The 23,238-nt window shown below is 36.3% G+C and overlaps 3 protein-coding genes across 3 annotated transcripts; all 3 read left to right on the forward strand.

The window, feature by feature from the left end:
• Window positions 1-2,063: 2,063 nt before the first annotated feature.
• LOC133871603 (uncharacterized) lies at window positions 2,064-3,766 on the forward strand. Its single transcript, XM_062309030.1, has 6 exons — window positions 2,064-2,166; window positions 2,267-2,418; window positions 2,698-2,925; window positions 2,984-3,076; window positions 3,163-3,264; window positions 3,386-3,766. The coding sequence occupies exons 1-6, from the start codon at window positions 2,064-2,066 to the stop codon at window positions 3,764-3,766; spliced, it is 1,059 nt and encodes a 352-aa protein (XP_062165014.1).
• Window positions 3,767-8,559: 4,793 nt separating this feature from the next.
• On the forward strand, window positions 8,560-14,725 carry LOC133871018 (xylose isomerase). Its single transcript, XM_062308353.1, has 21 exons — window positions 8,560-8,696; window positions 8,967-9,050; window positions 9,143-9,247; window positions 9,529-9,603; window positions 9,674-9,803; window positions 9,902-9,993; window positions 10,253-10,303; window positions 11,403-11,479; window positions 11,564-11,618; window positions 11,737-11,838; window positions 12,027-12,078; window positions 12,321-12,366; window positions 12,448-12,503; window positions 12,774-12,825; window positions 12,948-13,027; window positions 13,154-13,224; window positions 13,326-13,366; window positions 13,500-13,599; window positions 13,722-13,793; window positions 13,876-13,953; window positions 14,294-14,725. Exons 2-21 carry the CDS (start codon window positions 8,985-8,987, stop codon window positions 14,327-14,329), a joined length of 1,437 nt encoding a protein of 478 aa, XP_062164337.1. The 5' UTR covers window positions 8,560-8,696; window positions 8,967-8,984; the 3' UTR covers window positions 14,330-14,725.
• A 784-nt stretch (window positions 14,726-15,509) lies between these two features.
• LOC133871200 (uncharacterized protein At4g14100-like) lies at window positions 15,510-17,772 on the forward strand. Its single transcript, XM_062308592.1, has 2 exons — window positions 15,510-16,124; window positions 17,396-17,772. Exons 1-2 carry the CDS (start codon window positions 15,641-15,643, stop codon window positions 17,545-17,547), a joined length of 636 nt encoding a protein of 211 aa, XP_062164576.1. The 5' UTR covers window positions 15,510-15,640; the 3' UTR covers window positions 17,548-17,772.
• The last annotated feature ends 5,466 nt before the right edge of the window (window positions 17,773-23,238 follow it).

Genomic DNA, 23,238 nt, shown 5'->3' on the forward strand with positions numbered 1-23,238 from the left:
TGCCTCCCACCTTTGACATTGAGGCTGCTTTTGCACAGCTTATGACTTCCATGTCAGCTCTTCAGCGGGAAGTCAATCTTATAGGGGAGCGTGTCAAGCAGAGCCAGATCGACATCAGAGAGTGTCTCAAATATCATCATCCCAAGCAGAATGATGATGATGATTGAGTTTTATTTATGTATTGTTCTTATTTTGGTTTTTGAACAATTTTACATTTGTGCTTACTTTTTGTCAATTATTAAACACTTATGGTTTATTAATACTATGTTTAGCCTTTGTCATTGTGTGACAAAAAGGGGGGAGTATTTTGTTTTGTTGTTGGTATTTAGACCGGAAATGTATTTCCAATCCTGTCAAGTGTTTTTGTCTCAGAATGGCCAAAGGGGGAGTTTGTTAGTATTTTTATTGGCTACATTCTGGGTGAAACAAAAACACTTTATGTAATGGTTGCGTTTTAACAGGACAGTCGGCTTTTCAATCTTCATGTATTCGGACAAACGGTTTTCAAATCAGAATCTTTAGACATCTACTGTTCACAAGCTTTTATAAGATATCCATGAAGAGTCCATTGCAAAAACCAAGACAAACTAGCCGATTCCTGTGCAACCGTCTGGACGGGCCTTTGAAGGCGTCCGGATGCCCTACAGTGTCTTATAGATAAACGTTGAAGATGTCCGGACGACAGAGCAACACCGTCCGGACGCTAGGTCAACCAATATTCAACAAGGAGTTGTATTTCAAAAGTCGACACTATTTAGGAAGTCTCTGCAATCTGTTCGGACGACTCGGCAACACGTCCTAACGATGTCCAGTATTTGCAGACCATCCGGACGACTCGGTAACACGTCCGGATGATATCCAGTAATTCAGACAACTCCATATTTCCGTTCGAACACGGAAAGGATTTAAACGAAGACCGTCCAGACGCTCGGTCAAGACGTTCAGACGCAAACCTGATAAGGATAGAATTGCGCTGTTTCTGAAGGATATCGCAGAAATTCGTCCGGATGTGGCAAACTTCCGTCCGGACGCTCGACAGACAGAGCCCGAATCTCAGCAATTTTTAAGGTCTCTTGAAGCCTATAAATAGGGGGCTCTAGGTCTGTGTTTTGTACAGAATTAGACAGTGAATTCCATAGTGCTTTGAGAGGGTGTTTAGGGAGAATCGAAGATCTGCTAGCTCTCAAGCCGTTGCCAGTGTGTGCTCAAGTATTCGTGTGAAGTCTATCTTAGGGGTCGGCCCTGGGTAGAGGAATCCATCAAAAACCCTTTCAGGTGGAAGATCTGGTTGGGAAGCGTTCGTGTTGGGCTACATGTCAGAGTTAAAGGTATGACTACTGCATAGGGTTATGTGAGTACGAGTGTCTTGTAACTAGCTTTGTTTTTGGATAGTAGATTTCCTGGGTTTGGCTGCCCCGGAGTGGTTTTATCTCTTCATAGAGTTTTCACTTCGTAACAAATATCTTGTCTCATTTAAATTCCGCATTTAAGATATTTGTTTGCACACAAACACACACACACTTGGTTTGTTTAAGAAGTCAATAAATTATTGACAATAATAATTGTATGTAGAAACATGGTTAAACTATTAAAGAGTATTCAAATATATGGTTTTTAGAATGATTTACTTATAGTCATCCCACTTTTTATTTTTTAAAGTGTCTTTTCTGTAAATGCATATTGTATATTTAATTTACAATTAAATCTGACCAATTTCAATGTGTTTGCAGGTACACATGGCCCCTAAATGAAAGACGTCGCAACTGGTAAAGGATTTTTGGACGCCTGTAGACCGCACACCGGTTGAGCGACAGGTTGTAGGGTCAGACGATACGACACAGGACCCTAACAAGACACAAGGGGTTGCAAATTCTCAGCATGTACTACATGAGCCACCGGTTGTAGGGTCAGACGATACAACACAGGACCCTAACGAGACACAAGGGGGCGTAGATTCTCAGCATGTACTACATGAGCCAGCGGTTGTAAGGACGAATGATACAAAACAAGACCCTAACGAGGCACAAGATGGTGTAGATTCTCAGCAATGTGTAGGCCCTGATATGGAATTTGGATCATCAGCACAATCAAGGCCTGAGACTTCACATCATAGCGGTACTTCCCGGGTGCCACGTATGTTACCGGGTGGGAAAGTTTACACAATAGGTATGAATTATTTTATGTTTGATAATAGTCAGTTACTTTGATAATCTTCTACTAATTTAGTAACAATCAAGTGTAACGTAATCCATTCTATGAGATGCAGATGAACAGGGTAGAAGGAATGCTAGGACTGTTGGTAGTCCTAAGGACATATGGCACATACCTGATGGGGAAAGGATAGTGATCCAATTCAATGCCGCATACCAACCAACTGGCCCGGGTAGTGAGAAATTTAGAAGAATCTGTGGGAAGATTGTAAGAAATGGTCCTTTTACCTAGTTGCATGGTAACTGGAGGAAGTTACCACTAGAAGGAAAGGAAGACATATGGCTCGCCCTAACGGTATGAAAAAATTCTATGAGATTTCATTTTGGATTGCGAAAAAATTGTATATGGAACTCTAACCTATGCATACCAAAACAATATTTATGTCATCATCAACCATATTTATTATAATTCAAAATTAGCAAATGTATTTATAGTTTTGTAGTCTTACATTTCCAATTAAGTTATACCCTCTCATTTTGTGTTTAGAAAAAATTCTATATGGAGCCTGTTCACGATATTGCAAACATAAAAAGGCTAACGTTGGTGGACCTCACAACAAAAAGAAGGCAGTTCAGGCACGAGGTCAAGAAAAGTATGAATTTGAAAGAAACAGATGCCGTAGAATCTGTGGTTAGTAGGGCGGTGACAGCGCAAATTTTTGATTCAGAAGACTTTCAAATGCAAGTTGATAGGTGGTTGTCTTCGGCTGATAAGGTATTTTTATTTATTTATTTTGTTAAGAATCCCCATATTAACATTACAAATTTTATAGGCGAATTCATTGAAGGCCAAGATGAGCCGTAGCTGCAATGCATTTCTTCACACTCTGGGATCGAAGAGCATCGCACAGGTTGCACAAGAAATGGTACGTATAATAGAAAAACGTTCATGGCTCGTAAGTACTATAGTAAGATAATAAGCTTATAATTGATAATGTTAATGATATTGCAGGACGAAGACACAAGTGAAACTTCGAACCGAGACGATATGTTCATTGTCTCGCATACCAAGAAAGATGGGAACCCTGTGAATGCAACGGCTGGGGAAGCTATGGTAAGTATGTGAAAAATACGTAAATATTATTTGTAGGTTCAAGTTTTTTTTTTTCTTTTTTTTTTTAACCTTTTGTCCACTTGAGAAAAGATTCAAGTTTTCATTTGTATGTTTTGTGCAGGCAAAGATAAGGGCAATTATCGAAAATCAGTCGCCTTCAGAACGAGAAAGTTCACAGGGGTCGGTATATTGGTCGCACAACGATGCGTGCGCACAAGTGCTAGGGTGGGAACATTCCAGCCGTATATGCGGGGTGGGGCTAGGGCCGACTTCCAGTAAATCCTCCTTTTATTCCTTCGACCAAGGATCAATATCTACTGCGCCTACTCCCAGGGAAATAAAGATGGCTGCTGAGGTGGAACGTTTGAGGAATTTGTGCGAAGAGCAAAACACCAAATATGCAGCGCAACAGGAAGAGTTGGCAAGTGTCAAACGTATGGTAGCCATGATTATGGCGGGGAAACTACCATCAATGGAAAACAACCAAGAAGGTGATGTCTAGTTGTTGTCCTTGCCAAATTTTAGGTATCAAATTTTTTGGGTTTTAATTATGTATTTGGACTTGAATTCTGTTGTCCTTGTAATTGATCTTAATTTATGATATGTAAGCTAGTACGTAGACTGTTGTTGTGAAAATTGAATTTGGATATGCACAATTTGTTGTTGGTACCATTTAATTTGGATTTGGATGTTGGATTTGGAAATGAATTTGGATTTGGAAATGGATTTGGATATGGATGATGTTGCAGGATTTGTATTAAGGAATTTTGTATTAATTAAATTTATATTAAAAAAAAAAAAAAAAAAAAAACCAAACCGTCCAAAATTTTTTTTTGTCCAGATCATTTCCAGACGGTTTGGGTCCACACACTGTCTAGAAAATTATGGACGGTTTGGACCCAAACCATCCACTAAAAATTCTGGACGATTTGGGCTCAAACCATCCAAAACCAGTTGCGGACGGTTTGGGTCCAAACCGTTTGTAATTTATTACGGACGGTTTACCCAAACCGTCCAAAAATGGTTCCGGATGGTTTGGGCCCCGAACCCTAATTAGCGACGCATTGTCCTGGACGGTTTTAGTAGTGTTAATTCAAACCGTCCAGAATTGCCAAATTTTTTGTAGTGTTAATTCAAAGAGCCCATAGCTCTTAAATGCTTAAGCCCATGAGAAATTAATTCCTAAACCCATAGCTCTTTAATTGCTTAAGCTCATAGAAAATTAATTCTTGAACCCAATCATTTCTAAGTAATGAGCCACATAAGAATCAAATTTCTTTGGCTCATGTGTTATCAAATAAAACAATCCAAATAAAGAAATATATAACCAAGGCACATACTATATGATCAATTTACATCAGCTCAAAGTGGGACCTAAAGGGCAAAATACAATTAGCTTTAAATAGGTCTATGACAATATCACACGACCCTTTAATCACAATAATATATATGTGCAATGATATACAATTATAGAAAAGCAACATCAATGCAATTGGAGTTTTGGACACCAATCCCAACTGTTTAATGATAAATTTAATAATGGGTTGTATATTTGACAAAGTTGGATAAAATTTAACATGTATGGAGGTCAGATTATGCTTAGGACAATGCTAGAGGTCATAACTAGGTTTTTAGATAGTGTTAGAATGGAAGAAAAAAGGATAATTTTAGAAAATAGGAATCTGTGAGATTTTCAAATGATTGGTCCAAGTATCGCTCGATCGAAGGCTCCAACAAGCGCTCAATGGTCAAGAAGAAAGCATATTTCATTCAATTTAGGTTTTAGGAGTATTTTAGTTTAGACAAGAGACTAATAATAGACTCTTTTACAGATTTTGAGGTCGATGAATACTAAGAGGATTATAGCAGGGATTGTTTCATCCCATTGTCAAAATGTTATGCAAAAGAGTTATAAAACAATGCATCATTGTTATCTAGCTATTGTATTATCACAAAACGAAACTCATTTTAAATCTCATGCCTTTATATACAAAAACCAACTTCTTCAAGATAGATCATGAAAATTAGTTCTTGATATTTAAGAAAATAGCTAAGTATAAATAAATACAACATTAAATAGTAAAAGCATGTTTGAAAATGAAAGACTAAAGGTCTAGATTAAACTTTTACCTCAAGATAAAAGGTCTCTAAGCTTTGAGGGATGAAGGCCTCTCTCTCTCTCTCTCTCTCTCTCTCTCTCTCTCTCCTAAGTCTAGGGTTTCGAAGTGGGGCCAAATGGGTATGAGATCGCACCTTTAAATGTAGGACAACCCACACAACTAGGACTTTTAAAGAGGTAAAAAAATAAAAAATAAAAAATAAAACTGTGGATAATTTCGAATGTTCGTTAAAAACTTTGATCATTCGAGGACAATCATTCAAATCCAACTAAAATATTAATGTTAATTATGCGGGATGTTACATAGGTGACCACCCCCCAACTTAGCTTTAAGGGTGGTATAACACCCTAATAGCCTTTGAGAGGGATTCGGCCATTCCCAAACATTTTTCTTTTTTCTTTTTTTCTTGATTTTGGCATTTTCTAAATGATATGGTGAAAATAATTGATGTTGACTCAATCACATGTACGCATGTCAAAATATTATTGAACAAAATGTAGCCATCAACTTACGTGTCATTGCTCATTGATAATGGTGTATACATTAAAAAGTGATTTGATACATTTTAAATCTTAGAGGGTGAAACCACAAGTCTCTATAGTATTTTTTTTTGGCATAAATTAATCACACTGATACCATTGAATGTCATATTCTAGTTGAGTCATACCCGATTTGTGTAAGGAGTGCTTTGCATGGGTCTGGGATTTGCCCTTCAGGGGTTGATACACGAAGTGACCCTGCCTTGAGAGGTTACCCGTCATTAAAAAAAAATCCAAAAAACATTACTTGCATGTGAATACATAAATAGTAACTTGGTAAGAAAAAAAGAAACATAAAGATTGAATTAACCCATGAAAAAGATAAAATATATACAAAATGATTAAAAACCGTTGGTGGCTTTGTTATTGGCATGCATATAGGCTAAAAATGGATTTTTTTTTGGGGGGGGGGGGCTAGTCTTTTCCACTTATTGCCTTGAGAAATCATGCCACATCACCAAACAATTAGCTAATAGGGAAAACTACAATTTATCCCTTCAAAGTTTTAGCCAAATTGCAATCTTGCCTCCAAAGTGAAAAAAAAAACTTGCAATGCACCCCAACCAAGTTTCTCAATTTTGCACTGTAACCAATTCTTCCGAAAATATCTCTTAAAAAAAATTGGAGGTGGCCGAAGCCATCCCATGGAGCATTTGGGGGTGGTTCGCCACCACCAATTTTTTTTTTCTTTTTAAATTGATTTTTTTAAGGATAAATTTTTTTTTCTAGGGATATTTTTGAAAAAATTGGCTACATTGCAAATTTTAAAACCTTGATTAGGGTGCATTGCAAAAAATTTTCACTTTGGAGATAAGACTGCAATTTGGGTTAAACATTGGGGGGGGGGGGGGTAAAGTGTAGTTTTCCTAGCTAATATTTTGAAGAATAATGCAATTTAGTAGACTATTATATAACTGTTATACAATTGGGATGACGTGTGAGTGAAAATTTGTAACACCCCTGTCCCATATTGGGAAGATGAGTATTCTACATAGAGTGAGTGGTTTATAAAGATAGTCATAAGTGCTAAGTCTAACATTACATAGTTATTAGGTGAAATTAGGCTTTATAAAGAATTTTAGGGAAATTCAAAATTGACTAGTCCTTTTAGGTGATAGTGTAGATGTGGCTAGCGTTTTTCTCTTTGCCATTACAAAATTAGCCATTTTTTTTTTTCAAATGCTGATATAAAAACTAATTTTCACTGACACGTCATTTCAGTTGTATGACAGTCGTATAAGAACTTATTAAATAACGTTGCTCTATTTGAATAGCAATCATAGTCCAATTACCTCTTTAGCTATGGATGTCAGAGGAGCTTGTGAGAAAAAAAATTTCAAAAAAGCTTTCATTGTGGATCTGATTTCCTGCATGTTGTAGAGGAGATGTTGAATAAATGCGATACTGTTCATCCAAAAAGTAAATTGGGCTGCAGTTATAGATATTGGTACCAACAAATGGGCACAGCGTACAGGCATTGTGGGCCTTTGAAGGTTAAGTGACTGCAACTAAAAGATTAACAAGATTGAGAAATTTAGAATGGGTAGTGGCAAAGGCTTTAGCTACATTTTATGCAGTTGAATTTTGCAGAGATTTGGGGTTGCATTAGATTATTATGGAAGAAAACGCGCTCCGAGTAGGTGAAATCACATGACGGATTTGGAGCAGATACAAACAGCTAGTAGAGGACACATGTGGGATGCTTGATTTTATGCACGGAAAATGTTAAATTTACAACACCAACACAACAATCACACAACAACCTCTCACATGATGGTGGACCCCACATATTGGGATCCACCCTCATGTGAAGGGTTGTTGTGTGATTGTTGTGATGGTGTTGTGTATGAATCAAATCCCTTTATGCACAACTGGCATATTGTCCATATTAATAAGAAAAATGATAGATTTACAACACCACCACAACAACTGCACAACAACCCCTCATATGGAGGTGGGGTCCAGTGTGTGGGGCCCACTCTCATGTGAGGGAGTGTTGTGCAGATGTTATGATGGTGTTGTATAGGAATCAAATCCTTATTAATAAAAATGCATACTGCACATCGTTTATCCAAACCAATAATTAAATAAGTCATTGATGAGATTTGGATAAAAGAAATTTTACCTTGTATTCGTGATAATGTTTTTGGAAGAGCAACATGCTCATTATTGATTCATATTTATCTTAAATAAAATAAAAGAAACAGTAAGTAATATAGTACTAACAAACCAAGATGACCGAGTCTAATTAGAGGACCAATTCATTCTCTGTTTGCAACTTCGTTAGTGTCATAGCTGACTCAGACCTCAATCCAAATATCAAATTAAACTAATGCCACGTCATCAAATAGAAAAAGTCAAAAGCAACCTCTTTTTAGCCACTATCGTCCAATGATCTTCTAGTGGTGAGACCCATCAATGTACCTCAAACTGTCCCTTTATCCGATGACATTTTTGTTTCCTTTGTTTTTTGACATATCCCTTCCCGATTTTTCTTCGAAGTTATAGGCAATTTGTACTCCAAATGACACTTAAGCCCCTACCCCCTTAGAAAACAACTCCGGCAAAAAGGTAAAATCGACAAATCCAGTACAGTACGACACGTTGGCATGACATTACGAACTAATCCTCATCCATAATTAATTAGTCAATTAAACTGTGTGTATATATTAATATATATAGAGAAATGTACACAGGCATAGTCTAGGGGTGACTGAGGGAGTTGCTTGTTCCTATTGCAATTGCAGCAGAGCAAGACAGCCATTTGCAATCTGTAATTCTTTTCTCTCTTTCTCTATCCAATTTTATTGTCTCTTGTAGGTTTTTTTGTTTGATTAGAATGATTCTTTTGTGAAGCTTTTAGTGCTAATATTTTCTTGCTGTCGAGTTTGGTGCTTGATGGTCGATTTTAATGACAACCCATGTTTTTATATGCTGTGTTGATCATGGCTCTTCCCCAGAATTCTTCCTTTATTTGAGTGTTGGTGTGTGGGTGAGGTTCTCTGTGTTAATTTGTTTATGGGTGTTTGTTTCATGTTTGCAGAGGTGTTTGCGTGAGACTATGAAAATGAAGGCTGGGAAGATTTTGTTGCTTCTTCTTTGTTTGAATGTGATTTCCTTTGGAGTGGTAAAGAATTTCTTCATTTTTGTAGTTATTTCCAAATGATATCCAACTGAATCTTCTTCTCTTAATTTTGGGTTGGTTCATATTTCATGCAGATTGCTAATCCACCAACATGCCCTGCTGACCTTGGTAAGGAATGCAGTGATTCAGGTGAATGGGAAGGGGAATTCTTTCCTGGGATTCCAAAGATTAAGTATGAGGTGGGGATTGTTCTTACCCATCTGTCCCATAAAAATATGTTTCATTTTCTGCACAACTGCTTCTTTTTTCCTCTCACTTCATCTGTTTCTCCTAGAATATAGATTTAGGAAAATTTTCTTATCTCAGTGACTACCTCACTCTACGCTTTGGGAAAAGTTTACCATGTCTCTTTATTAGTTGTTAATTAATTGCGCCTAAAACATATCTATTATGGATATAATACAATTTCATGACTGTGATACTTAAATATTCGTATTAAAATTTTCTTTTGTCTTTTCAGGGCCCTTCTAGCAAGAATCATCTTGCATTTAAATGGTACAATGCAGAGGAAGAGATTCTTGGGAAGAAAATGAAGGTCAGTTTTAATTCTTAATATCATTTAACCTTTTCAAGCAGTTTCTTACAAAAAGTTTGTATGTCAACAGGATTGGATGAGATTTAGCGTTGCATTTTGGCACACATTTCGTGGGACTGGTGGCGACCCATTTGGTGCAGCTACAAAGTATTGGCCTTGGGAAGATGGTACAAATTCATTGGCTATGGCCAAGAGAAGAAGTAAGACTAGTTCTATTAGTCCAATTTTCTGAACTTTGGCATTGATAAGTGTACAAGTGGAAGTAATATGAGTTTTTATCTTTTTATGCGCAAAACAGTGAAAGCCAATTTTGAGTTCATAAACAAGATTGGGGTCGATTGGTGGTGCTTCCATGACAGGGATATTGCCCCTGATGGAAAAACCCTGGAGGTGAGTCTTCTTTAAGGTCATTGTTACAAATATCTTGATTTTTACAACAAACATAATTCTGCTCCGTTATCTTCTTCTGATTGTGATGAATAATCAGAGGAAGAAGTATTATTAATTTACTGAATTCAATGCATGGACTCAGAAGCAGCTGTTGTGGCAATTTTGCATTTTTTTTCCTTGATAACTTAAACTGTTTTGTCTACATAGTTAATTAACCTCCTACAAAACCAGTCATTTGGCATTGTTATCTTTGTCACAGGAAAGTAATGCAAACTTGGATGCAGTAGTGGCCCTTGCTAAGGAGCTTCAGGTAATTTATATGGATGAACTGGCAAATGGTCATGTCAATAACTATGATGTAAATCACACCATACATACATAATTCCTGGGTCTAAGTGAGGATGAAGAGCCTCCTGACGCTCTGAGGCTCAAAATGTATCCAGACTACCTTTTTCTTCATTTGATAATTTGAGTGCATTTACTCATTGACCAAGTAAAACCCTTAATTATTTAATCATATGCATTAAAGGAAGTATCATGGGCTTAAACAAGAATTTCGTTAATTATTTATTCTTTAGGTGTAAATAAGAATTTCGTTACATGGGCTTAAACACATACCTCCCATTTTTCCCTAATCACTAGAACCAATATAAAGAATACTTTTTTTACAGCAGGATGAGAGTCTAGATGATGAAGAATTTGCAGGGATGTTCTGTCATCTGACTAACGTTACTAGTGGTTTTAAACAACGGGGCACTTTTATTGCACTCCTGAAAAGGAGGCCAAGCATACCAAATCTTTGATGACCTATATAGTTTTATCTTGGGCCCATTTGGGCAAGAGCCTATTACTTTCCTTGGAGGTCAACTTAGACCTCTATTCATGTTATACAGCAAAACCTTACAGCAAAACCTTTTTTATGTAGCTATTGCACATAAGAAGTCGGTATAGACATGATGATGCACATTTTGAAGTGCTATTGGGGTTGCAGAAGAGATAGAGGAAATAGGAATTGGGGTTGAAACAGGAGGTGCTGTTTGGGTAGACTCGGTTTCTGAGATGGGAGTGGACATAGACGTTTGTCTTGGGAGGCTCTGATACCATATAGGATTTATAGTTGTTTGATGTTTCTGCCTACATAAACCGCATGGCAGTGATGTTCTTATATAGCAATAATAGATTTAGTCCTTTAGTAGGACTGTACAAGAGTGAAGCTTATCAAAGATATAGCAAAGAGATAGAAACCTAAAGCTATACAACTTGCTTATGGGTGACTGCTGAGATGGTGGAGATAAACTAGAACTAATCTAAAGTTTGAATTTGGATAGATTAATCTTTATCAGATGATAAAGATTTATCTAGTCTAATAGTCTGCCTCACTTAAATGCCTCTACTATGTTATGCTTCAGGGAAGCAAGATCCGTCCTTTGTGGGGTACAGCTCAGCTGTTTATGCATCCCCGCTATATGCATGGTGGTGCTACTAGGTAATTTATGCATACCATGTGTTTGCTAAGCTAAGTGTGCTCTGTCTTTTGTGGACTAATGCTTCTGTAACATTTGTTTTACAGCTCTGAATTAGGTGTATATGCATATGCTGCGGCTCAAGTCAAGAAAGCCATGGAGGTGGGTATATGCATGCAATGTTCAGTACAGAAATCTGGTTGTGTGCATGTAACTTATGCTTGAATTTTTATTTTTATTTTTACAACATTTTAAGTCTGCTGGTTGACACATTCTCCAGGTCACACATTATTTAGGTGGAGAGAATTATGTGTTTTGGGGTGGCCGTGAGGGTTATCAGACTCTCTTGAACACAGATATGGGACGAGAGCTGGATCATATGGTGCGTTTAGTTTTGATGCACTTTACAAACGTTTGACTTACATGTGTCTTGGTTTTAGCTTTTTATAATTTTGTGCCCTTCCAAGACACCAAGGGTCTTTACAATGTTCATGTAATCTCTTTTTATGGTCTTTGTTCATGGTTTTAATTGTGATGCTTCTTCTCTTATTATCATTTATCTACTCACAGGCAAGGTTCTTTGAGGCTGCTGTTGCTTACAAGAAGAAGATTGGATTCAAGGGTACCCTTCTATTTAATTTATTACAATGTTCCATACTAGACCAGTTGTGTGATTATATGATTATAAAAGAGTGAAACCTGTAAAGATTAGAATACATTTTTTATCATATGTTGGGGCAGCTAATATGAGTAGTTTGTTTTTTAATTGAGTGCTTTTGAATTTTTCTTTAACATGTTTGTGTTTGTGGCTATGCCATAATTCTATAAGCAACTTTTTTTTCTTCTTCTTGTTGCCCTATTCAGGGACACTGCTCATTGAACCCAAGCCTCAAGAACCTACCAAACATCAGTATTCTTCTTAACTTATCTGTTTAATTATTATATTCGTCGCATTCTCCTTTATGCTTTAATGTGGTGAATCTATTGTCAGGTATGACTGGGATGCTGCAACAGCAGCTAATTTCCTGCGAAAATATGGTCTTATAGGTAATTTAAAGTTCACTATTCATAGTCTTCTAATTTTGATTTTTCTCTTTTTTTCTAATGATAACACACTACTTCCTAATGTCAGATAAGTTACTTCTATAATGTTATTATCTTAATCAGTATTTTCATGATCTTAAAAGTGGTTGAGATTGCATAATCTGCAGTCCTTGCTAACATTGAATTTTGAGATGGAAGTCCAAAGTGAGTCGTATACAACATTAATTGATCAACTATAGCAAATTCATGACCTCATTATCCTGTTTCTTGTAGGAGAATTTAAACTGAACATTGAGTGCAATCATGCCACTCTATCCGGTCACAGGTATGTCATATTTTGTATGTTAGGCACTTTTTAAGTAAGCTTGTAACTTTTCCATTGGATTAACAAGCACAAATAAAGGTGTGAACTTCTGCAAACCTGTAATACTTCTGTACATTGCACAGCTGTCATCATGAGCTTGAAACTGCAAGACTCAATGGTCTGCTAGGAAATATTGATGCAAACACTGGCGACCCTCAGATTGGTATTGGATAGTTATAAACCTAGAACTTCTCTTAAGTTTTGTACTTTTATTTTTGATCCATAGACTTCACATCAATATTGTACCAACTGGGAGTTTTAATTTGGAACTGTTGTCATTTTGCTACAGGTTGGGATACAGATCAGTTTCTCACAGATATTGGAGAGGCAACTCTTGTTATGCTCAGCGTGGTCAGAAATGTATGTGATAAATATTTTATCATTAATTTGTCATTAGAAGAGTCAAATTGTGGTGATCAAAAATGCAATTTCTTCATCGTTGTTACTTGCTCCTATCACAGGGTGGATTAGCACCAGGAGGATTCAACTTTGATGCAAAATTGTTAGTCATTTCTTTCCTTCCCATTTTCTTAAATGTGTGCTTATGGTCACATGAGTCCTATGTGTTTTCATGATGGATGAATGAATTGCATTTTACTTGGTTTAAATCATTTTCTTCACTTATTGTTATTTAGACGAAGAGAGAGTACAGATGTTGAAGATTTGTTCATTGCTCATATTTCTGGAATGGATACCCTGGCTCGTGGACTTCGCAATGTTGCCAAGCTGATTGAGGTGATAAACTAATGTTGCTTCTATTTCTTTTTATGGGTTGGCTGCTTCTAATAACTTTATTAGAAAGTTTCTTTTCTTTCTCCTAATAATGAGACTGAATGGTTTTCTTTCATAACACAAAGAATGGTTCTTTAGCGGAGCTTGTTCGCAAGCGATATGAGAGCTTTGACACAGAACTTGGGGCTCAAATAGAGGTAATATGCTCTCATTTCCTCCACACACCCCCTTCTTTTTCAAATTCCTTCAGGGCTAATGCATGGTTCCATCTTTCACTAGGCTGGTAAGGTTGATTTTGACATGCTTGAGAAGATAGCCTTGGAATGGGGAGAGCCCAAAGTTCCTTCGGCTAAGCAGGTAATTGGACAGCTGCTAGCAACTATTATTTCAAAGCTTTCAGGGCCCTCTTCACCTTACAACTGTCACATGCATCAAGATTAAACATAATAAAGACTAATACCTGATATAGCTTAGCAATGAAAATTGGAGAGAAGCATGAATGTAATCAATGTATTTACTTCTGTCATAAATCGATAGTAACATCTAGCGTAAAGAAGCATGGTAGGAAACCATCTTGACTTTTCTTCTTTTTAGTCATCTTCTTTTCTTTTTTTTTCTTTTTTGCATGGATATTTTATTTCATGTGCATGCTACTGTCAATTAGATTTTGACAGAGGGCTTTTGTGCAATGTTGCAGGAACTCGCGGAGATGATTTTCCAATCTGCATTGTAGAAAACAGCATGCAGCACAGCACTGGACTACTAGTTTTTCTCTCTTTTCTTAGGGAATAATACATAATAGAGATAAGGGAAATAATCTAATCGAAATTATTCTCATAATTTCTGCATGATGGAAAGTGCATGTGGACCTGTTGATCTTTGTCCTTCCTCGGCGGGCCAATGGGTTCATATGAAGTCTCACATTATTTGCCCAAATTGCTAGCAATTCGGGCGGATAATTGCAATGAATATTTATCCGCTTTGTATGTATTGAGCTACGGGATACCTTTTGTCTTTAGGTAATTGCTGTGTACTGTAAGAGGCCTTTACTGCTATCATTGAGTAGAATCTGGCGCATGAAATGGCATGAATGGACTCCAACTCTTAATGGATCAGTGTTATGCTTAAAGGATCCGTCTTTCAAATCTTACGTGACTTTTAAAATTATCATTAGATTAAAATTTAATAATAATTATTTCAAATTCAATAGTTTTTAAAACATTTGGGAAAATTACTCGATTGTTCTTAAAACAAGATTCCATGCACCTAGCTACTATAACAAAAATATGTTTTGCTGTTTTGGAAACAAAAACATCTAATCTATAAAATAAATTTTTTCAAAAAAAAATTAGAAGTGTTAATACTGAAAAATTAACAGTGACCGCCTACGCCTAGTCTTCAATCCAGGATTTCTACAAGACAACCAAATGTTATAGTGGTGGCATGGTGGAAGGGGAACAGCAGCACCACCCCTTCTAATGTTTAAGTCCGTAAAAGAATAAAAGGGATAATGAGAAAATAGATGAGATTAGGGCACGAAAACATACATAATCTAGTGTCCTACTGACCTTTTATATGCTAAGTACCATTTATGTTGTGTGCCTTGATAAGGTAATTTCTCATTAATTCTATCACCCATTAATGGGTTGTCTTTTTATAATTTACAGTATACGTTGTAGCATTTTTTATATGATTATTCTGAATGTGTGCTCCAAGTAAGTTGTGTTTTGGGCCTTGTACATGGTTTTGAGCTGGGCCTCCATTCCAATGTCCCCCGTTTCGTGGCGGTTATAAGTTTGGTCCAATGAGAATTAAGTAATATTAATTTCCTTCCAAAAAGAATAGTAATATCTGGACCGGAAGTCTGTATCTAAAAATTCCTCTATTTAGGCCAAAAAAAAAAAATAATAATAATATAAAAAAAGGAGCAAACTTTTGTTGTTAACCACTCAGCCGAGCCATATCCACCTTATCCCTTCTATTTGAAAACCCAGCAGAGAGAAGTGGCACAACGTACTTAATTAACAAGAGTGAGCCGGCAGAAATGAAGCTGAACCTGCTATGCTTGGCCTTTTTGATCCTACCTTTCGTGAGTCCTTCAACTGAATGGCGTCGTTCCACTTCCACCCCAACTCCCTCGCCGTGGCCGGAGCAATTTCACGCACTTCTCTACATGAACATGAGCTCTTCTCACACCCTCCAAATCACCGACCTGTGGTACGACTGGACTAGAGGCCGGAACGTGAACATAATCCAGAAGCAACTAGGTGAGCTACTATATGACGTTGAATGGAACAACGGCACGTCGTTTTACTATACGCTAGCCGGCGCACAGGGGGAAGCCGGGGCATGCGAGATTATGTATTTTGAGGTGGGCATTCCTCGGCCTGATTTTCTTGATGGAGCTAATTACCTGGGAACTATGCTCACGGATGGCTTCCTATGCCACGTCTGGGAGAAGGTGGATTTTATTTGGTACTACGAGGATGTCCTCACCAGGAGGCCTGTTCGGTGGGATTTCTATGATGGTATGTATGCATGTGCTGGTTAATTTATTTAGTTTTGTTGCAAATTAAGTTTTATATTGTTCTCATTTGATTCATTACAATTCTCTTTATTTAAATATAAATGCTCGAAATGAGTAATGCTTGGGACCATCAATTTATCCGAATTTTATCCGAAAAAAGAGTGATCATAATCTCAAGCATTACTCTCTTCAGAAATACTTCTTTCTATTTTTTATTTTTATTTTTAATTTCTTTCTTAGAAAAACAAAATATATATATATATATTGTTAGAACACTTTTCTAATGCCAATCGTGGATCAAATATTTACACTTGTCAAAAAGAAAATGTAAGCATTAGAGCGTGTAGTTGGGTATGTTTAAGTCAATATTTATTTGAAAGAGATATTTGAATGCACCAAGAATGAGTTTTGAGCTTAGGGTTAATCTGGCCTTTTAACTTGCTTGGACTTATCTTTTATATTGTTTATGCTGGGTTATTCTCCATAGAAATGATATTGTCACTCAAAGATGTAATTATCGACACAATATTGACTTTTTTTGTTATTTCTTTTTATTTATTTTTTAAAATAAAAAACACAAAATCAGACCCCAACCTATTTACATGGTTGTTTTGTTTAATTAAAAAAAGAAGAAGAAAGAAAGAAAGAAGTCAATTGTTGTGTTATAGAATGACGACATATCATATCTCTATTCCCCAAGATGATCTAGCTTTAAGCATCCCACTTCCCCTCAATGAGAAGTGTATCTAGCATAGTTGGGGTTTATCATAATTATTTGGCTCAAAGTGTAATTCACTGTTATTGGGGTGGATTACCCGTTGTGCATGGCACGTTGAAACCAGGCCTTAACCGGTTTTGTGACTGTGCAACACGTGTGCGTGTGACGGCTAGTGTTTTTTATTGGCGGGTGACACAACTAGCATGTGTGTACCCAAAATCAAATCTAGTATAAGAGTAAGATAAATGTTTATAAAGCACACAAAAAATTCATAACTTTTTAATCTGGGATAAAGGATAATTGAAAAAATAGGAAAAAAAAAAGTTGAAATATTGAAATTTGAGGGAAACTTAAATTTTCACAAATAATTTTCAATAGATATTTATTGGTGAACCACAATATCCAAATTTAACTACAAGAGGAAAATTTTCTGCTAGCAATCAATGAAGATATAAATTAATGTTTGGCGTCTTGGTGCTACCATATAACCTGCTGGCTTCTTCAAACTATTTTATAAATCTGAGTTTTAATGTGGCCGGCCATTCATTCTGTAGGCATATCTACACACGTGATTACATTCGAGGTTGGTGCAGAACTGCAAGATTCATTGACTCAAGCACCTGCTTACTGTTTCAGTCAGGAAAGCGAGAAATTGTTGAAACCAGACCATGCTAAGGAAGGTGGTCATCGTTATTTTCTGGTTTAGATGTGAAGAATGGCAATTGTATGCCAGCTTGACCTTCATGAGCTTTGCCCTACAATTGAACTCTTTTCGCATCATGTCACGAATACAATTAATATTGGTCTTCATATTTCGCTTTTGCCTTCAGGTGTTTATTTTTAATGCTTGGAAGGACCTCTTGTAAAGAAGTGCCATGCAGAAGAGATGGATAGATATCAGTAATTATATACCATATCAAAATTTCAAGTATGTTTAATCTGAGCTGCTTTGAATAGCCTGTAGGGATCTGAAGCATATAATCGATTGATATATTTATATATATAAGATGTTGAAATAGCTCGGTTTGTAAACATGGTAAATTAGGGTTTTCAAAACACTTGTCTTTATGATTTTTAGCCATAACGATCGATCCTTACTTTAGAACGATCAAACGGTGCAATGATTTTGTAGAACGATTCATCGTTCCTTTAAAACAATCGAATGCTGACGATCTACATGTATTTGAAATTTGACCTTTTCAGCACAAGCACGTGGAAGACTGTCTATTTAAAGGGTTAAGATGAACCCTAAACCCTTATTTCGCTACTTTTCTAATACTAGGCCCTAGAAAGAGAACCTCCCTTAAGGGTTGTGCTCTTGGGGCTTGAAAAGCTCGTACATTTGTGGTATAAATCTTAACCTAGTCCTAACATATGTTTATTTCTTATGTTTAAATTGTGTTTTACGTATTAAATCGTATATTAGTTGTTTTTAATTTAATAATTGTTTAAAGTTAAGTCTTTTAAATAGATAAACTTGACCCTTTTATGAAAAGGTGTGAACTTTAAAGACGACTAACTTTCTTTTAAACCTTAAAGCAGTGTTAAAATACCTATCTTTTAACGATAATGCCCACAAAATTAAGTAATTATATTTATCTAACTTGGAAATTCACTGGCCGTTTCTCCAGATTAATTAACCGGTAACTGTCTATAAAATAGTGCAGAAAGCGGAAAATCATGATATGAAATTTACTTATTTGAATCATCTAGATAAGTATTATCAATTACAGATTCAGAGTTCTCCAATATCATTTCTAAACTCAAAACAACCAAACTTGCAACTACAAGCCATTCGTTTGGCATCTTAATCCTAGCGAATTTCTCGTTCTTATTTACTGGTAATCTGTTAAACCGTAAACACCGAGTTGTTTAACGTGGAAAGAAATTAATAACGTAAGTCTACGACTTAGTAAATAAATCATTACAAAATTGATTATGTAATAATCCTTAAGTGATATAAATAATTCTGGAACCATAAACGTAAGTTTTCTCAAATTGAGGTGTATTGCCTCCGTTATTATGCCTAATAAAATAATTAGTTTAGCTTGAAGAATTGTTGAGACATAATTCCAATGACAAAACCCTAGTATTTTAATGCGGGAAAAATATGCTATACATATATATAATTCTGTCATAGCTACCTTTCGTATGGTTTATCTAGGATATTAACCTCTTCCCAACAGGATTGACACTGTCTCGAGGGACTTGTAATACAACACCAGTGCCCTAGATATGTACGCATACGGTCATATATTAGCAGCCCGACCGAGTCCAACCTCGAGTGGCCCACGCTGTTAGCAAAGCCGTAGCCGTGACTTCCATTTGTAAACAGTGCACCAGTCACAAAAACAACCATTGGAACCAAGACTCATCATAACATAAAAGTAACCTTTGTGACCATAGGGTTAAGCCCGTCTAGTAAGCCCATAACCGTTCTACCGTACATACCGGTGTATCACATCATACTATACAAGTAATATAATTCATTTATTCAAAAATAAATAATATTTTTCTCGAAACAGTTGTAAGGATATTATCGAAATTTAGTAGGCTTATGACATATCATTAAGGAAAAAAAAGTATGTTCAGACTGTTGACATATCACATATTAAAGTGAAACCAGTTTTGTAAGTATTCACTTACCTTGTTCGCTCTTCCACAAGCTCGGACATCTTGAATTCCCGCTAGTGCGAAATATATCATATCATTATAAATAATATTCACAACTGAATCTTTAGCTGGTGTAGATCTAGAGTAAAAGGTTACGGAAGACTCTGTATGAGCAGGGGGAATGAGCTCATCTAAAATTTGAGATCTCTGGAACATATGATTTGAACACTGGTCTGTTTTCCAAAGAGCCCTCTATCTGACACTATGCTGGAAGCCGTTGGACAACATATTCCTGAAAATATTTAAACAAAAATCTATCCAAAAATAACACCACAATGAAACCAAATGAAAATAAATATTAGATCCTGTTAGTTTCAAACAGAATGTGGTATTATTATGGCTATCAATTGGATGCATAAAAAAATGCAAAAGTAGATATAGCAATCCAAAAGGCACAGATTAATCCATCCAGCATAAAGATAGAAAAAGATATTCATGCACAATCTCTCAAATCATAATCAATTAAAGATTCCAATATTCTAAAAAGAACCAAAGTTTAAGAGAATAAGGAAAGTCAAAGGAAATACCTGGGAATGAGAAAAGATGTGCAGAGAATGCCAAAATCTTGGGATCAGTTTGAGAGAAAACACACACAACACGACATGATAGAACAGGCAAAAAGTAGTAGTATGTGTTTGGCAGAGAAAGCAAAAAGCTCGCGTCCAGATGTGGTACATACTCGTCCGGACGACATGCTGTCAAATAAGAGATCAACAGAGCCTAACATGTCCGGATGCAAGAACATGTCCATCCGGACGCTTCACACTAGATTCTAAAAAACAGAGAGAAATATGCATAATTTTTTTTTTCTAACATTAGCTTCAGAACACGCATGTATAAATAATATCATTTCAAAAATATGTCAAGATATAATTGAGAGTTAAGAGTCAATAAGCACAAAAATTTCCCTACAAATAGAAATTTTTTAATAGTAAACTTAACTCGTGCAATGCGTGTGTGTGTGTGTGTGTGTGTGTGTGTGTGTGAAAGCTTTCTCAATAAGGTATAAAGTTCACTGATATGACTTAAAGCAACCGGATTTTCTAAATAAGAGAGAAAATCATTGTTAGATCAGTCAAAAGTCAAACCTTATTTTACTATGGCCTAACCACCCTTATCTAATACACTCCCCCTAAGCTGCGACACTTTTTTTTTACTTCTTCCTTTAGTGACCGTCTATTTCGCAATGATTTGGTCACTAAATGTTTCTATAGGGACAAGTTCAAGAACAGATTTATAGCACAAAAGCAATGTATCGTTTTATTTATCCATATTTATTCAGTTTTGAATGTTTTTTTATCACTTGGTGCTGCAACCTAGAAAAAATGTTAGAATTTATGGGTTATAGGTTCAACTAGCAAGCTGGTCAATTTAACCATCTTAGCAAAAAAAATCTCTCTCATTAGAATTTCCAGAAACTAAAAGTCAGAGAGAAAAAATGTACCTTAAGGAAGCTTTGGATAGTGCAGAATTTTTCATCGCGTGAGAAAAGTAACTATCTAGCATTAAGATGCATAGAAAAACTTAGCAGATATCAGACATAAACTCTCAATCATATATAAACATACTCAATTAATACACAATGAACTAAGATATCAGGTAAAAACACATACAATATCCAAAAAGCAACTCTCAAAAAAAATAAAAATTCTGCATCTTCTCCCCCAATTTTTTTTTTTTTATTGAAAACAATAAAATAGAAAAATAACAAGGACATGCTTATGGAAAAGGAAAAAACATCTAGTCCCAACATGTAAGGTAAAATCAAACATGTCCTCAAGGAGAGAGGTTTAGAAATACCAAGACAGAAAAGCAGCCGCCCGACGTGCTTTAATTTTTATCCCCAAAAAAAATATCTGCAGAATTTTTCTCAAGACAACAAGAGAAAATATGGGGATAGAATAAATGGTTCCTCAAATAGAATGCAAGGCACAAATAGGATATAACATGATAAACTATGCAATGCAAAACTAGGGGTGGGCGCGGGCTGGATTGGGCCAGATTTACATGTTTTTTATAATCTGCCCCGCAGTGAACGGGTTTGAAAATCAAAATCCGCAACCCGTATATTGAATGATCAATCCGATGGGCTACGGGTAGCACGGATTGGGGGCGGGTTCTGCGGGTTTGGGTATTCTGTTTGTTGTTTGTTGTTTTTTTTAAAAAAATAAATAAATAAATTCTGGGCCCAAAACCAGAGGGGTTGTGGGATATTTGAAATCTTTCTATTTTATCCCCTAGTCCGTGAATCTGCAAGCTCTTTTAAAAGGAGTCCTTAGCAATAGAAAAACAGGATTGAAAATCACTCGGTGCTACAACTATCAGGGAATCAGGGAATCAAAGTATGAAAGTAATATATAACCCAGATAATTCAGATAATTAAAAAGTAAATTAAACAACCAACATAAAAATTGACGTAATATATAAGTTCTTCTATCTGTTATATGCAAGTCCTTAGCAAACAAATAAATTAAAAAGTAATATATATTGTAGACGTAGTTCACTGCTACTGATACAATCATACAAACCTAGCAATACACAAGTAATTAAAAGTTCCAACAAAAAAATTAGAAGCTTAGTCCAACAAATTCAAAGTTCCAACAAAAAATTGGGGGAAAATTTCTTTGGGAGACGTATAGCTGCTGCGGGGCGAGGCAGGTGTGCGGATGGAGAAAATTGTAATACCGTAACCCGCCCCATAAAACACGGGTTGCAATATTTTGGATCCGTCCATTTCAGAAATGCTCTTAAATCCGTTATTCACGAATCGGGGTGGTGCGGGCTAGGTCGGTTTCGCGGGTGCGGGCGGATCCTACCCACCCCTATGCAAAACATACATGACATGACTAGGATTTAGGAATCAAAATCCTATGCATGGTAAGACTTCACCTCTACTAGGTGAGTCCACTCCCCCTCAAGGAGTGAATGGTCTCATCATTCCTGGCCCATACCTGCTTGACCCATGGCGGTGGTTTGCAGGTCTTGTTCATGTTGTCCATTCTTCTTAGCATACATTGCATTAGGCTCAACAACCCTTCATAGCCATGATTGCTAATGGGCTTCTGCGGCTTTCTCTTGTAACGCCTAGATTTGTTCTTCTTTAATTTGCCACTCTGATTGGCAGGAACCAACTTCAACTGTCGATACTGATGCCGTGGAGCCTAGAATGTAGTCGAAGGTAGAGTGCCTGATGTAACTCTTGTTGGCAGCTCTTTCTGAACCTTCGACTTCTGAGCCTGAAGATGTGGACATTTGGGTCGGATGTGACCAGTGATGCCGCAATGATGACAGGTGGGCAGGCTTCTTTTGTTGGAATGCTACTTGACTTTCTCTGCAGAAATATGGTTAGCATTCTTACAAACAATATTGCCCTTACCTTTTATATGTCTCCTATGCGGAGGAACATATTTTGATAAGGAAGAAACTTCAACTTCACTTTTCCTCAGAGCATCTTGCTTAATCCAAGGCTTGTGAGATTTCAACAAATAACAATTTGGCCTTATATGACTAATCTTCTCACAATTATGACACTTAGGAATAAACTTACCTTGTATTCCTAATTCCTTGGAGTTAGGCATTACATGATTAGTTAAGCAAGAATTATCTAAACAATCTGTATCTTCTATCACAGGCTTAATATCAATAAAATCTAATTCAAAATCAGAAGCATGTGAAGTAGAAGTACTTAAATCACTAACAATTAAATCAGGCTTGTTAGAAATAT

Source organism: Alnus glutinosa, chromosome 6, assembly GCF_958979055.1.
Source record: "Alnus glutinosa chromosome 6, dhAlnGlut1.1, whole genome shotgun sequence".
In the NCBI taxonomy this organism is placed as follows: Eukaryota; Viridiplantae; Streptophyta; class Magnoliopsida; order Fagales; family Betulaceae; genus Alnus; species Alnus glutinosa.

Bases quoted from the DNA above. Each gene is read 5' to 3' on its own strand.
- LOC133871603 (XM_062309030.1), top strand. From the start codon at position 2,064: ATGGAATTTGGATCATCAGCACAATCAAGGCCTGAGACTTCACATCAT. The intron at 2,926-2,983 runs GTATTTTTATTT...CAAATTTTATAG, and splicing joins GGTTGTCTTCGGCTGATAAG to GCGAATTCATTGAAGGCCAA. The intron at 3,265-3,385 runs GTAAGTATGTGA...TGTTTTGTGCAG, and splicing joins CAACGGCTGGGGAAGCTATG to GCAAAGATAAGGGCAATTAT.
- LOC133871018 (XM_062308353.1), top strand. From the start codon at position 8,985: ATGAAAATGAAGGCTGGGAAGATTTTGTTGCTTCTTCTTTGTTTGAAT. The intron at 9,248-9,528 runs GTGGGGATTGTT...TTGTCTTTTCAG, and splicing joins TTCCAAAGATTAAGTATGAG to GGCCCTTCTAGCAAGAATCA. The intron at 9,994-10,252 runs GTGAGTCTTCTT...TCTTTGTCACAG, and splicing joins CTGATGGAAAAACCCTGGAG to GAAAGTAATGCAAACTTGGA.
- LOC133871200 (XM_062308592.1), top strand. From the start codon at position 15,641: ATGAAGCTGAACCTGCTATGCTTGGCCTTTTTGATCCTACCTTTCGTG. The intron at 16,125-17,395 runs GTATGTATGCAT...TTCATTCTGTAG, and splicing joins TCGGTGGGATTTCTATGATG to GCATATCTACACACGTGATT.